This window comes from Patagioenas fasciata, chromosome 5, assembly GCF_037038585.1.
Source record: "Patagioenas fasciata isolate bPatFas1 chromosome 5, bPatFas1.hap1, whole genome shotgun sequence".
Lineage (NCBI taxonomy): Eukaryota > Metazoa > Chordata > Aves > Columbiformes > Columbidae > Patagioenas > Patagioenas fasciata.
In genome coordinates, this window is record NC_092524.1 from 28,296,672 (window position 1) to 28,312,913 (window position 16,242).

At 39.0% G+C, this 16,242-nt stretch overlaps 1 protein-coding gene across 24 annotated transcripts in view; it reads right to left on the reverse strand.

Moving 5' to 3' along the window:
* The window catches only part of MADD (MAP kinase activating death domain), a 74,961-nt gene that overhangs the window by 12,496 nt on the left and 46,223 nt on the right, over window positions 1–16,242 (reverse strand). For 17 of the 24 annotated variants that reach the window (XM_065838700.2, XM_065838684.2, XM_065838707.2 and 14 more), the window contains 12 exons: window positions 15,586–15,683; window positions 15,157–15,240; window positions 12,070–12,228; window positions 10,579–10,687; window positions 9,967–10,029; window positions 9,476–9,596; window positions 8,233–8,338; window positions 5,786–5,896; window positions 4,491–4,598; window positions 4,243–4,407; window positions 2,858–2,930; window positions 878–984 (listed from right to left, as the gene is read on the reverse strand). In XM_065838700.2, coding sequence (XP_065694772.1) covers window positions 878–984; window positions 2,858–2,930; window positions 4,243–4,407; window positions 4,491–4,598; window positions 5,786–5,896; window positions 8,233–8,338; window positions 9,476–9,596; window positions 9,967–10,029; window positions 10,579–10,687; window positions 12,070–12,228; window positions 15,157–15,240; window positions 15,586–15,683 — 1,304 coding nt within the window. The remainder of the gene's footprint in view (window positions 1–877; window positions 985–2,857; window positions 2,931–4,242; window positions 4,408–4,490; window positions 4,599–5,785; window positions 5,897–8,232; window positions 8,339–9,475; window positions 9,597–9,966; window positions 10,030–10,578; window positions 10,688–12,069; window positions 12,229–15,156; window positions 15,241–15,585; window positions 15,684–16,242) is intronic. The other 7 variants (XM_065838708.2, XM_065838706.2, XM_065838701.2 and 4 more) reach the window with 1 other exon arrangement.

A 16,242-nucleotide genomic window follows, 5' to 3' on the forward strand; every position in this document is an offset into this window, starting at 1 on the left:
ATCTACACTGATGTTTCCTCAAAGAAGAACAAAGCTTGTGTGGGGAGAAAAGTCTAGTCAGGAAGAAAGGAAAGAACACTCCACAAAGGACTGACAGAAGGTTTTCTTTCTCTCTCTCTCTCACACACACACACAATCTCCCCCCTAAAAATCAATTCTAATGTCTAGCATAGCATGCATTTAATATTATATGCAAAACAAAAAAACACAAAGCAAAATAAAAAACAAGGATCAAAGGAAGCAACAGAAACAACATCCAGACAAAGGAAGAGATGACAATTCTAGTTGTGTTTCCTCTATGCCCATAATATGTTATTTGGAAGGAAAAAAGAATCAGTAATTCTTTCTTATTTTTGTGAATTACAGCAAGAGCCACTTTCCCATTTTATTTTTATACTACATTCTACAGAATTCGAATTCTAAAACACAACAGATTAAATGTGATTCAGAAGGTCACCCTCTGTACCTGTAATGTTCAAAAACTATACCTTTAAGGTGGACTGCTTATGACAGCAGGATATGTTCACAGTGTGATGTACTATGGCAGTTTAGATTATGACTGATCACTTTTTCTGTCCCTTAATATACTGGCTACCATTTGTTTTGCTTTTAGGCAATTCAGACTGACAGAAACAAGAAGCTGAAACCTGTATCAACATTTTTCTTGAGTCGATTATAGTTTTCCTGAGGATATTTAATTTCAGTGTATTTTTACATACATATTAATGTATGTGTTTGTGTGTAAATATACATATGCTTTTATAGCCCCATCATGCCATCCCTCACCCTTGTTGATACTCTGGGAAGAGGAAACACATATACAGGCATGCTGCAAAAAGCTTCATGCTCTCAGTCTTCTCACTGATTTCCCTCATACCTGACTGTGCATAAATTTCAGGTTAATTCCTTCCAGTGTGACCTGAAGAAGACCTCCTTCACCAGTTTTCATATCCTGCACAGGGAACTCACCGCCCAACTCAGGGCCTGTGATATGTTAATTAAAAAAAAAAAAAAAAAAAAAAAAAAAAGGAAAACAAACAAACAAATATCCAGAGACAGAGAAAGAACAGAAAGCAGTCAGCCAAGTCATGATGTGTAAAAGGGAAATACAAAACAATAAAAACACAATTTTCATTTGATGCCATTTCCATTTGAAGTGCATAGTAAGAGGACACTACTAAGCACAGGAGGTAGGTAGCATTTCAGTAGAGTCCACTCACTAATGACAGCTTCTGAGAACCACTAGACTTCTACGTATAAGAAATTGCATCTTGGTTACATGAAAGGACACCCAATATCAGTTCAGTCTGTATTTTTTGTAGTTCATATTTGGGTTTGGTTTGTTTGAAATGCCATGTTTCATTTCTGTATGGTAAGACAATACAATTACTTAACACCATAGACTGCATAGTCTTAAGTAGAAACGCATAAGCAGATACAAACTAGGCTTTCATTTGTGAGTTTGATGGTTTTGTATGGCATTGTTTTATGCTTTCAACAATGACGAAGTCAACATGGTTATAACAATGACAATTTAACAGAGGGCATTAACAGATGACAATCTCGGCATTTGCATTTAGTTTCTTTTCCACTATTCAGTTCATCTAGAAAATGCTCTCTTGTAATGATTTTTTTAAACATTATCATTTGTGCAGAACCACTGAACTCTGGAGAATGCCTTTCAAACACATTTTAAATACTACGTTATTGCCTAATTCTTAAAACAGCTTTCAAAGACACTTTTGACTCCTCTACCCTCAGTGAAAGTCCAGTACTTTCTCCTTCTCCTCAAATTAAATTGGACTAATGGTAGGTGGAAGAAAATGGTGGCTCTTCCAATCTCCAAGAGCTAGCTGAGGGTTGAACGCTTACAATGCTAGATTTAAACACAATCGTTTTCTCAGTCATGATGATGCCAGTTATGAATGTAGATTTGACATCAAAGTACACCTAAAAGAGTCTTACACCTCAAAGCATGGCTCCTAGCATCAACTTGAGGAAAAAAAAAAAAAAAAGTTGCAACAAAAATCGCACTTGAAAATATGAAACCACAGTGATGTTACCCTGAACCTGCAAACAGACTCCAGCAATGGAGAAACAACCATTTTATAAAGGTACAAAATAAGACACCTTCATGTTTGTTACCCAGGTATATACAGCACCTGCTGCTCTCTGAGGACTAAAAAAATGTAAAATTGCCTTCCCAAGACTCAGTCTCCCAAAACTGCAAGTCTAATTTTCTATGTTTTTTGATTCAATGGGGAAAGGAAAGGGGTGTTTGCCAAAGAAAGTTTCACCAGTATAATTATGCTGTCCTGGCCCATATAATTACGCTAAACTAAGAAGAACATCTACACTGGAGAAGTTATACTGGAATAAGGACGTTGCGTTACTTGCATCAGTACAAGACTTTCAAGGTTTGTGCATTGAAAGTCTGCAGAAAGCTGCTGATTCATCAGTGCAGATTCACTAAGACAAACAAGCTCATTAATTAGCCTCCATTCTCAACACAAAGTGGTCAACATAGTTCTGTGTCTCAATCAGGAATACAAGGAACCATGAAGACAAAGTGAAGTTGAAGTCTCATAGTCTTTTCTTAGTTATCATTTTACTGACACCTAGTCCTCCTGACATGTAACTCTTCTTTATACCACTGTTTTGTTTTAGTTTGTATTTAGAGTGAGCTATAAGGAGGGAAGCTAATGATAACACTAAGTCTGCTATGTACACATGGATGTGCAAATCTACCCCCAGATTTCCACGCAAAAAGAGATTATGTTCAAATAAATTATAAATTTTAAAAAACTGTTGATTGCAGATTAAGCAATATATGTTCCCAACAAGTAAAATATTGTACCTGGTTTAATGCTTTGCTGTCTTGCTGCTGCTCGCTCCATACTATCTTTCACACAGTAGTATAATTCCCGACACTAACAAATAAAAGAAGAGTAATAAATACAATGTTATTTTTCCAAATTACTAAAGGAATGGTACAGCAAGATTCTAAGATTTTACAAAAAGAGCAAGCCTCATGTGGTGTATAACAACAAAAAGCCTATAAAAGTTCAACCACAGCTAATTACTAGATAATGTGTGTATTTATTTTTCAAGTTGACAGATAAACTGTTTCATATAACTTCATGGCACAAGCTAGTGACGAGTTTACAGCTTGGCACATGCTCATGAGCAATCTAACCAAGTTTCCTCAGTTTCCAAGTGTAGAAAAAGCCTCAAAACAATACCACAATCCTGCCTTTTCTTTCATCATTCAGCAATCAATGTTAGTGGTCATGCTCATACGATCTATCTTTTTGTTATTCATAACAATTTCCTTATGCCATTTCTTCTATTCATCTTCCTCCAACTCCCCTCTCTAATATCAAATAATGTTAAGCCATAACCTTAGAGTAAAATTTAAGAAAATTTTCTATCTGAAGCCCAAGACACATGCAATTAGTTTTCCAAGTAGTTTCTGTAGCACACTGCTTTTCTCCTCCTTCCCTTTGCATTCATACCCACATTATGATGGCCTGGTCTATGTAAAATGAATTTTTTGAAGCAGAAATCTCATCTCTTTATATATCAAAGATAATAACCTTTCAATATATTACCTGAATTTACAAATCTGTACATTTTATTTGCTGGTCGTTGTGTAGGAACTACTGGAGTTCTAAGAGATACTGGAGTTTTCCTTGTAGGTTCAAGCTATTTCTTCACATTTACAATTAATCATAAGAAGAAGAAAAGGGCTTTCACATCAGTGGAGAATGTAGGCGTATACTAAACAAAAAAATCAAACTAGGGCCCATGGAGAAAAGAATTATCTGTCAGTTTGGGTTTGCCATTAAAAATGACAGAATTAACTGAATTGCTAAGACATAGTTTTATTCAGCTTTTTTGCCAGGAATCTACCACAATGTTCTAACTACCTTTATATGCCTGCAAGATTACACAATATTCAGTAATACTCACGCTTTCCTCCTTCTAACCAAAAAAAAACCAAGTAAAAGTTACACATGTAATTCCTTAAATGACACCCTGCTATACTATTGTCTTCAGGTAAATTAAAAGGCATAATGTCAGATTCAGATGTCAGTGCTGTTAAACAGCCACTGCAGTTCAGTAACCACAGTTGGAGAGAGAATGCTATTTTTGGATTAAACATGAAATATGATACACCAAGGATTTGTTTGTTTTGTGCCGTTTTCCCTCAGTATTGTGTGTATTAAGCAAGATTTGTACCTTCTTTGTGTAAAATTTGTTCAGTTGTGTCTCCTGACCATTCCTCCGCCACAGGCACAGCACTTTTGTTTTGGGACAGTACGTCATGTTGATGAGTTTCTCATACCACCAACGTTCATACACAGTTCCAATGTTGCTTCTCAGCACAATGCAATCATCACACACCTGGGAACACAAAACATTGCATAACATTTCTGATTTTAATTATTGAATGCTACTAGTTGCATTCACATTATTCTTGTCTCTACCTCCATGAAAAATATGTCTCCTGTTGTGTCTGTCCCAGCATGTACTACAAAAGTCTGCTTCTTGATGTGGCGACTGCCACTGGGTCTCACAGGGAGGTCCCGTCCATTCTAGAGGTTAAAAAAAAAAAAAAAAAAAGCAATCATTAATGAACTTTGAAACTAATTTTTCCTGATCCCTTGAAAAAAATAGTCCATTAGAGTTAGGTTAATGGTTGGACATGACGATCCCAGGGAGGTTGTGGAGTAACCTACTCTGGAGGCATTCAAGACCTGCCTGGACGCCTTTCTGTGTAACCTCATCTAGGTGTTCCTGCTCCGGCAGGGGGATTGGACTAGATGACCTTTCAAGGTCCCTTCCAATCCCTAACATTCTGTGATTCTGTGATTTTGATGGTCTCTTCCAACCAAAATTATTCCATTATTCTATTAGGTGACAGTAGAAGCATTTCCATCAAATGAAAGAAAAAAGTAGTATTTTTTAACATAGCTGATTGGACGCAATTTTGGATAAAGCCTTAAGCAAGACACCCTAGTAAGTTTAGCTTCAACAAATGTGACAAGTTTAATTCTATCAAGTGTGACTATGAGAGTTATCACAGCACACAACATTCATGCTGGTACCATACTCAGTGTGGGACAGTGAGGTGTCTGGGTTACAGTAACACTGCAGTAAACTGACCCGCTTTTTCCCAAATAATTGTAAGATAATTCTCCGTCCTTTCTGTGTATACATCTAAGTTCTAAATGTAAAAATGCTTTGAAAAAATAGCATTAGGGCCTAACCTGTATCCACCCTGGTGATGGTTGTGCTAAAAGCTGGCTAGTTTTATTAACCTAAGTGTTAGCCTATATTCTTAATGAGCATTACAGGACATAAGGCTTATTCTGCACAGCAGCTGATAGTGGAAACAGCTTTGTATAGAACCCGATTCCTACAAGTTTGATTATGACCCGGAAACTGATGGAAAACTGAAAACTTGTTACGGATATAGTGAGAGTAAAGGTTCCCACCGCACGCAAGTGCTATTAAGAAAACATCAGGGCTGTATTGAACTATGGTACTGAAGTGTCATATTTATACATAGTTGTATTGCAGTTCTAACTGGTAATTGTATAACATAATACTATAAACACGGTCACACAATCACGGTCTTTGTTCTATACATGTGAAGGCAGTATTTAATAATTCAATGTAATTAATTTTATAGTTTCACAGAGCTTTTATAGAATAGCTTTTGAATATTTTTCCTCCATGTGGCTGCAGCAGGTACAGCACTCATCACTGTTTTACTTACCAGATTGGCAAGTTTGTCTAGAATATCATTTATTTGCTGGCTGTGCACCAATCCAATATGTGATTTGCCCATTAGACGACGCACCTTTTTCCTAATATCATTCTTGTTCACCTAGAAGGAAGATATAAAGGCAGTTACATACTCTTCTCTATTCACAGGCAGCAATTCCTGTCTCCAAAAATCAACGTATCTTGGTTTCCATTGCTAAGACAGCAAAGCAACTGTGCTCCAACTCAGTCACGGCAGGGCCTCTTTAGTACAAGCAGAAGTTGCACGTACACCACTTTTCCCAGCTACTGGGCAAGTGATACTGTGCACAAGAGATTTCCTGCTGACTCTTGCACAAGAGCAGCAATTTCACTACCCTCCACACCCAACTACTGACAGCAAAAGCCTCAGTTCTCCATGTTGCCACTTATGTGATGACTCTCATCTGCCCGGCAAGCTTCACCTCTTTCTCTGCAAAGAGTTGGTTTAGTCAGCTGAGAAGCCCTCAACACAAGAAATATTAACACAAAGGCACAATATCTTTCAGAATTCTCGTTCTTTCATTATGTGTTTCCTGGTCACTAGGGCCAGGGCTCTAACACACATTTCTAGATAATCCTCAAACAGCAGCAGCAGGTTCCTCCTGAAGATGAGCTGCGGAGAAGCTAAGCAGCAAAACATTTCTGCCTCAATGCCATTTCAAAAGGCTATTATTATTATAAATGTGAGTTGTAGATACTAACTACACTCATGCTTGAGCAATGACTTCAAGCTAGATCAGGCATTCTTTTTAATCACATTGTGATTACGACCTTAACGCTACAGAGCGCACAAAACAAACTCTACCTGCTTCCTTCCTTTGGCAAGAACTCTTCGCACTTGAAAGACAGCACTGTATTCTTCAAGAATTTTTTAGGTAAAAACTAATAGGCTCTGCTATCCCCAAACAAGAAAAGAAGGTGTTGGGCTTAAAAGATTATATTTCCCTTGATAGCTCAAAAGAATTCACCTCTGTAGTAACAGAAGGCCTTCCAACTTTGCAGTTTCTACTAGAAGCTGCCCTGAGATATCTTGGTTCAGTCTTCAGTTTCTTAAAGCCTTCTGTCTAACAGCTTGAAAAAAAATCTTACATACAAAGAATACGTACCAAATTCTGGATCCATGACCTTTTATCCCCAAACTGATAATCAGGGAAAAAAAGTAATGACAACCATAACAAAACCAAACAAAAAACACCCCACAACCCTTCTTTTGCCCAGTTCTTCATCCCATCCTCATTCTTCAGCATCTCTGAAGATGCACTGAAAAAAACAATATTTTTATCACAACTCTCAGATCCCCTGCATTCCCTTTTGATGTATAACAGAGAGGTCCAGAGTGATATTGTTTTAAAAGGCACAATATCCTGTTTGCCTCCATATCTCTTCGCCCCAGAAAACTTTTTTACTGGGAATCTGATTATTTTCACCACACCAAAAGGCACTTTTCGCCTCTAGGACTAACTCTATCAACATCTCTCCTGAGAAAGCTTTTTGAAACTATTATTTGTTCTCTTCTTTTGCATCCTTTGAGGAAAGTAGTTGCATTAGTTATTATTACTTCTCTTTTAGGTATTGCAGTAATGCAGGTCCTAATGGCCAAATCCCACAGTTGTCTTCTGAAATAAACTCATTTCAAATATACACTAATTCCATCTTAAAACTTACCTGCACATTTCATTTATATTAGGAAAAATCAACACCTTCTTTCTCTCTCCTTATTCCCTTACTGTCAAGCTGTTACACCAGACAGCATAGTGCATCAAATCTGTTACAAGTAAAACCATGCACCTAAGTTAGTTCTAAACATGACAAAAATTTTAGAGGATTGATTTTCCCAGTGACTTTGAGGGAGGATTTGGATTACCTAAGAAATTACTAAGACCAAAAGAAATATATTGTTAGTAGCCACCTGCAGCTTTAAGGTGCATATACACAGCCCACTGAATGAGATAAAAAGGGTTGCTTCCTAGTAACAGCCAATTTCATATTGAGTTCATTTTGATATATATATCCACAATCTGCCAATGTTCTCCACTTACCTATAACTTCTCTAAGAAGATTTGGAATTTGCAGCTGTGAGGAGATCAAATTACAAGATAATCTCCATTTAGAACCCATACTCTTGATAACAAGAATGTCCTCTAAAGGTACTAGTAGGACTAAAAAATTCTATTTTATATGGCAACGTATTTGCATACCCACGGCACAAAACTGCGTAAACTCAGACAAGACATCTCAAAGTATCTCCAGGTACTGAAGCTTTTTTTTTTTTACTAAGATCAGGAGATGTTTTATAACATTCTTTTTTACTTCGCTGTTCTGAGCTCTGTAAACAGAGACGTATGGTTTCAAAACAACACCAACAAAATATACTGCTTAAATCTGAGCAGCGATCTATTAAAAAGCAAAAAAAGTCACCTTTATCATAAGCATATAAGCAATCATATTATGCAGCAGTGTAGCCAACAAGCGGTCCTCATCATCCTCCAAACGCTTTCGATCATGTTCTCCCAGGGAAAGATACCTGCAAGAAGAGCTAGATCTGAAGCAGAGTCACAGGCATTCTTCATCCAGTTCACTAAAGCACCGGCAGAGGACAGCACACTATTTGTAAAGCGTACAGCAAATAAAACCTCCAAAAACACTAAGCCAAATGGGCATCTTCCAGTAAAACACTGTGATCACTAATTAAACATTTCCATTAATTATTATTTAGTTGAAGTAAATAACACCTGCTCAGTGGGAAAGTTCTCAGTGGTTCACTGGGCTTATCCATTTATTTTCTGCAGTCGCAGCTCCATGGCAATTACAACTGCCAGAAGAGGAACGTACGACTCAGTACAAGAGCTACCTGCTTTTAGAGCTTAAATACAGCTACGTGCAGAAGTAAACTGATGAAGGAAACACACAGGCACTTCTCTTTTTCCACTAAGGTAGGTAGTCTGTGAAAAAAGAAACAGTCTTCAAAGTAGCACCCCACAAAATAGTTATTTTGGCTACTGGATCCCCTGTTACATGATAGGATGGGGGTAGGTGGCACAGCTACAGGTGGCCGACGGAGCAGAGAATGATTAGTTATTAACGGAGCTGAGGAGAAAAAAAAAAAGGCAAGCAGGTAGCAAAGACTGACATCTTAGAAGCAGTCTAGCTTTAAGCAACCACACAGATATTTCTAGAGAATGGTTGCTTTGTGGTTTGTTTGTTTGTTTGTTTTAACTACAGTTGTAAAGTAAAAACACCTGTAAGTGACTTGGCATTCTGAGAAGACTCAAAATGCAGTGTCTGAAGACATTCAATGCTTTCACTCTATGTCAACACACTAATATCTTCCCTTTCTTCCAGAATATAGTCATCTTGCCACAGAAATCTCTTGCTTTACTACTGATCTAGTGTATTCCATGTGTTCATACTGTGATTATGCTTACATTCCCCATTTCTCTGGAAATAACACCTCTCTACAAGAGTTTAAAAAATATATGTCACAACTGGAGATAGTATTTCAGTATCAGGAGGTAGTGGCCAGCATAGACTCACAAGGCTCACTTCGGAACTGTCAGGTATAGTAACAAGGTTTACAAAGTGACAATAGCATGCTCAGCCAAATTAATTTTTTTTTACTTCTTCAGCCCCAAATGAAACAATGAGGAGGAAAGAACTTTACCTGTCAATCATCTCCTGAGGTCCCTGGTCCATCCCCATTCCTTCTCTCTCTAACATCACAGCATCCAAAAAAGCATCTTCCCAGAACTGCATCTGGTCCCACAAAGTTGAACGCTCTTTGCCTATGCAATGTATAAAAAATCGAGCATTTATTCCATTTACTCAAGTCAAATACTTCAATTCCTCTTCCTTCCCACTCCTTGAAAATACCATATGCCAACACACAATCCATATATTTTTTTAAAAAAGGCTACTTTTAAACCACAAGCAGTATCACAACTGAGGAAAAGTGTAAAAGACAAGACACAGCTCTCATTCTAATTCATGGCAAAATCTTTTTTGACCCTTACACAAAAGCATCTCTCCTCTCTATTCTTTAAGGAGTATATCTTCTTCCATGCACTGTTAACACTGCCTGAAAGAGACAGGAATATCTCACACAAGCACAGATCATGACAAACACACAGAGAAGTGGAAAGATAAGATTATTACTCATAGAGAAGGTTTCCATTGCAGCATCCTCTAACTGGTCCCAGACAGATCCTTTATCCCTACCTGTATCATTCCAAGCAGGTAGGAGCGATAAGTGGAAAGAATGAAAAACACAGGAAGAGAGAGCTCTTGATTAACAGCAAGTCCAGATTAAATACATTTCAAAAAAGCCAACATACTCCTAATTCAAGGATACACTCAAAGGCCATTAGTATTCTGAGTTTACTAGTCCTCTGTTCCATGACTCAAGCTGAAGGATCTTTTTTCAAGATCAGTGATATGTTTTAGCCTTCCATGCATAGCTAAGTAAGGTCCTTCTCCTCTTTTTCCAACAGTTTAAAGAATTTATATTCAAGAACAGCAAGAGACTTGGACAAACTACACTTTAGGCAAACAACACCACTCACACCCATCTCCTCTTACTCTTATTCAACTTTCCCAGCAAATCTGGCTTTACTCTGAATGGCCTGATGTGCCCCCCTATTCTACCAGTATGGACAACTAAGTGGTTAAAAACAGTCTCTGGGAATGTAAAAATTGCAGTCTGGCCCAGACATGATTCCATTTGAATATCAGTCTAAAAGATCCCCTACTCAAAAATAAGTAGTTTACCCAGCAGTCCTTCATAGAGATAGACACGTTGGTTCCCATCCTCTGGACCTCTCCCAAGGGTAACGCCTTTGCTGTCCTTCACATTCTGCTTCAGGTTGTGGGACTTCGCCTGAAAATAATACAAGAGGTGTCAGACAATTCAACTCTGCCCTGCAGTGCTGTCATGCAGGCCACTGTTGTACTTAACAGATGTGGTTTGCAAGCTATACTTCGTAGATGCTTCTCCCACTAGTGTTCACAAAAGAAATAAATTACTCTGTTCAAAGAGTAAGGTCATACAGTTAAAAGTCCAAACTCAGACAAAGCAAAACCAGAGCAATACAGATAGAGAAATCGAAGATTACCTGAGCTCTACCTCACATTCGGGCTTTATAGGTTTCTCTTTCATTTACCATTCATAGAGACATTAAGCAAGTGATCATATATCATCTGGTCTGAAGAACTGTGTGCTGGGTCTATCAGTCAGCAGGAACTGTGATAATAAAGCTGACTCATCTATTTCTCTACCACCAGGTAAACGATGGTATGATATTGACATTCATCATGTATCATGTACACCCATCATCTTTGTTCTAAATCTGTTACAAGGGCTGACAAAATTCCATTTAGTTTCATCAATCAAGCAGAAAAACAAAGAAAACTATTGTTTGGGGTTTTTTTAAGTCTAACTCTTTAGTAATTGAGAAGACATCCTCTTGCAGCTAAATAAGTGGATGTGGTTACATCATTTGCCTGCTTTCAGAAGAAATCGCCAATGAAATACGATGTTTGCAAGGTTTGTTGTTTAAAACTACAAGCAGAAGCCCTGTAAAAGTTTTTATAATCTTATCAGGATTATAAAATAGTGAACACAGTGAGACCAATCTTAAGGCATTGCAAGCTATTTTCATATTTGGCTGAAAGCTTGGTTTAGCCAAATCAAGTATAAAATTATTTGCTTGGTAAGATGTATATTAGAGGTTATACCCAATAATCAAGGACTTCAAAAAACAAAGTGAACAAGAAGTGCTCTCAGATCATTTGAATTTTACTGCATACAGGTCTTCCAACGGAGAAAAATATATTTTAAAGTTATGATTACACTTCAAATAGAATTAATGTTTTAAAGAAATAGAACAGTTGCTAAACCTACAATAGGTTATCCCCCTCCTGTTTCGAACAGCTGCTTCTAAGAAACAGGGGAATCCCTTCCTCTTAGTTAGGTAAGGTTGAACAATGCCCATCAATGTTGTTTTGCCTCTGAAGAGCAATTAATGTCCATTTGGTTGAGAGAAATATTGAATGAGGGGCAATTAAATATTGTACAGGAAATGCAGAAAGGTACATCGATCCACACAAAATTACGTCTTTGATATTTTAAGTCACTGCTGATTAACCCTTAGAACAGAATTGGCGATCTTCTTCCACACATGCACACACATTGAAATGATTACTGTACACAATTGAATTTAAATAAATAAATAAATAAAAGCAAGTCTACAATGCCCTTACAAAGATAGAGCTAGTAGCAGAGTTTGTCTCAATTTCACTGTCTGACACAGTGCCTCTGGATCCTGTCAAATTGCCACCATTTTCCACACTTGGTCCATCACCAGCATTGCTACTCAAGTCACTGTCTGCTCCCAATGTCTCTCCGGAACTGTTACTAACCTGTGGAGAAAAATAGAGCAGTTACTTTCAATAGACAAAGACACTGTTCAGTAAAAAGTTGTAAAATGTTTCTCCTTAAGGCACAATATAAGCAGTACAACTGAAGGCCACATTTTCCTTTTCTCCTTCAGTAACATTATCTTTCCATTAAATCCTACTCTGCAGAAAAAGATTAAAAGAGACTCTGTTTAGATCATCTACAGACAAGCCCCCACTGCTCAAGCAGGGTCAGCTAGAGTCCATTGCTGAGCACCATGTCCAGCCAGGTTTTTAAAATCTCCACAGATGGAGAATCCTCAACCTCACTGGGCAAACTGCTTCAGTGTTTGACCATCCTCACACCAAAAAAGTGTTTTCTTGTGTTCAGATGGAATTTTCTGTGTTTCAATTTTTTGTGTTGACTGCCTCTTGTCCTGCCAGTGGGAACCACTGAAAAGAATCTGGCTCCCTTGCCTTCATTGCCTCCCATCATGTATTTATACCCATTGATAGGATCTTCCCCTAAGCCTTCTCTTCTCCAGGTTGAAGAGTCCCTGCTCTCTCAGTCTCTCCTCTCATGAAAAATGCTCCAGTCCCTTAATAGTCTTTGTGGCCATGAGCGGGACTCACTCCAGTAGGTCGTTATCCTTCTCGTACTGGGGAGCTCAGAACTGGACATAATGCACCAGACGCAGTCTCACCAGTGCTGAGTAAAATGGAAGGATCACCTCCCTCCCCCTGCTGACAGTGCTGTTCCTAATAATAATACACAGAATACTGTTGGCCTTTTCTGCCACAACAGTGCATCGCTGGCTCACGGTCATCTTGTATGCCAAGTACGTGAAGGTCCTTCTCAACAAAGCTGCTTTCCAGCCAGTAAGCCCTCAGCATGTACTGGTGCCTGGGGTTATTCCTCCTCAGATGTAGCACTTGGCATTGTCCCCTTTTTGAACTTCATAGATTCCTCTCTGCCTAGTTCTCCAGCCTGTTGAGGTCCTCCTGAATGGTGGCATAGCCATCTGTTGTGTTGGTAACTCCTCCCAGTTTTGTATCTGCAAACTTGCTCTGTACCATCATCTAGGTCATCAGTGAAGATGTTGAACAGTACTGGCCCCAATACTGACCCCGGGGGGTACACCACAAGTGACTCGTCTCCAGCAGACTCTGTGCCATTAATCACAACCCGTTGGGCTCAATCATTCTGCCAGTTTCCAGTCCACCTCACTGTCCACATACCCAACCCATACTTTGTCAACTTGTCTATGTTAGAGGAGACAGTGTCAAAAGCTTTACAGAAGCTGAGGTAAACAACATCTGCTGCTCTCGCCTCATTCACCAAGCCAGTCATCTCATTGTAGAAGGCTATCATGTTGGTTGAGCATGCCTACACCTTCGTAAACCCATGGTGACTAGTCCCATTCACCCACTTGTCCTTCATGTGTTTGGAAACATTTTCCAGGAAGATTTTCTCCATCAGCTTTCCCAAGGACTGAGGTGAGGCTGGCAGCCTGTAGCTCCCCAGATCTTCCTTCTTGCCCTTCTTGAAGATGAGTGGCATTTGCTGTCTTACAGTCTTCACAAACCTCTCCTAATCACCATGACTGTTCAGAGATAATCAAGAGCAGCCTTGCAATGGCATCAGCGAGCTCCTCAGCACTTGTGGCTGTTAACCCCCCGCCAGGAACCATATCCAGTTGCAGTGTTCCCTAGCCTGGTCATCCTCCACCAAGGGTAAGTCTTTCTTGTTCCAGGCTTTTCCTTCAGCCTCAGGGGCTTGTGGTTCCTGAAGGTCAGTTTTACTGGTGAAGTCTGAGGCAAAGAATGCCCCAAGCACCACAGTCTTTTCCATCTGTCACCAGTTCCCCTGCCTCATTCAGCAGCAGGCCCACATATTCCCTAGTCCTTTCTCTTGCTGCTTCTTTACTTGTAGCATCCTTTCCTGTTTCCACTCACATTCCTTGCCAGATTCATTTCCAGGTCTATATTGGCTTTCCTAACCCTATATCTGCAAGATGAGACAGCAAATGTATACTCTTCCTGGGTCACCTGTCCCTACTTCCTCCGCTTGTATACGTCCTTTTAATGTCTGAGTTCAGTTAGGAGCACTTTGCTCATCCGTGGAGGTCTCCTGCTGCCTCTGCTTGGTTTCCTACTTGTTGGGATGGACCTTTCTTGAGTTTGGAGGAGGACATACTTGAATATCAACCAGCTCTTATAGACCCCTCTTCTCTCTGGGGCAGCATTCCATAGAATGGTTCCATTAGAAAAAGACAATCAGAATATTATTTTTGTTGCAGGCTGGGAAAAGACCATGGAAAGCCAGATATTCACAGGCATGCAGCAGTTTAGAGAGAACAAAAAACACCACCAATAAAAAGGAAAGTTCATTGGGTTTTGTCCCTGGAATATGCCATATCAGATGATAACATGCGGTAGGAAGAAGGCTTATTTTTTTAACTGAATGCATTCGTGCTACCTTTTCCCCCTATGCCCTGTAGTTGATCAGAAAGCAAGGAGACATATTTTGGCATGATTCAAGTGCTTTGAGGTAATGCATGAGAAAGTTTGTTCTTGTTTTTAATGCATCAAATGACCTGCCTTTTTTGCTCTCAGATTACCTTTTTAAACTTCTATTCTTTATATATGGTTTATACACAACAAAGGCATATTTATAAAATTATTGCAATCCACCAGTTCCATAAATACACCAATATACAGGAACCAGCATCATATATGAAGGATGCAATCTGCTATCAGAGCACTACGTACATTCTATCAGACACACATGCTTGCCACCCACTCAGAGGCTCTGGAGAGAAAAGTCATAGACATACATTATGCATTCATGACAGAATGCAGCCATAACACACAAAATGTAGACACAAAACTCCCTCCCCCACTTTAGCAAGCAGTGAATCACATCAAGATTTCACTTTGGGCATATCCTACCACTGTGCTAACTTCAGAATCCTGGCTTGTACTTCGGACCATAACTGCTGGTCCTCCACTGGGAACAGAGTCAAAATCACTCTTCTGCAATCAAAACATATAAAGGACAAGATGAAAAGTCACATTAGTTTTTAGCATAAGGAGAGAACATCATTTCCCATTCCTTTGAGGTCTTGAATCACACATCTTATGCATACTTGGTTTATGTAGCCAGCAAATAGAAACTACTGCCTGTATGTCAAAAAGACCATGCGATCATACAATTGAGGGATTTGCTAAGATCAGTCCCCTACAGGAAAGGGGGAAGAAATTTTACTTAATGAGCCTTTCAAGAATGCCCAGACCCTAGATGTCTTCTCACAATTCAGTACTGAATAGAAGAATCCTCTCTCTTATCACATAAATAAAGCACGCATAGAAGCCACTGACCTGAGAACCTGAGGTCAAACTGAGGCCACTGTCTGCACTGATTTGGGATTTTTTCTCATCCGTTTCTCCCAAATCAAAGTGTTTCACACCTTCTGGCCCTGAACAAAGGAAAAAGCAAATCATTACTGTACCAAAAAAACCCAAAACAGTATGGCAGAAAGCAGATGACAGACTGAAAACAGGAACAGTACCAAGAAAACAAATTTCTCATTCCTTTGATTTTTTTTAATTACTTGGTACTGTAAACAATAATGCCAGCAGGACACATCTGCCATTCTTCAAACTTTGGTTTGAATTTCAAATACTCCAAAGTCATAGTCCAGGAGTGACTATCACTAAACAAAACCTTCGTTAGCCATTCAAGAGAGAAAAGAGGACAGACAAAGGTCAGGTTGCTTCCAGTTACAATAACACATGCAGAGCCATTGCCATTCAACTCCAGGAAGCCACTTCCTTTATTCTTGGTAAACTAAAGGATACCTATTTACTTAAAAGTGAACAGTTAATTTGCTCAAAGTCTTGGACTGAGTTTGTTAGGTTGCCCACAGCAACTATCTACACAGAAATCAGGCAACACATGACAAGAACATAAAGAGCAACAATTAGTGTTACATCAGTAAGAATTTCAAGGAAGAAGCTTCTATGATGCTGTACTTC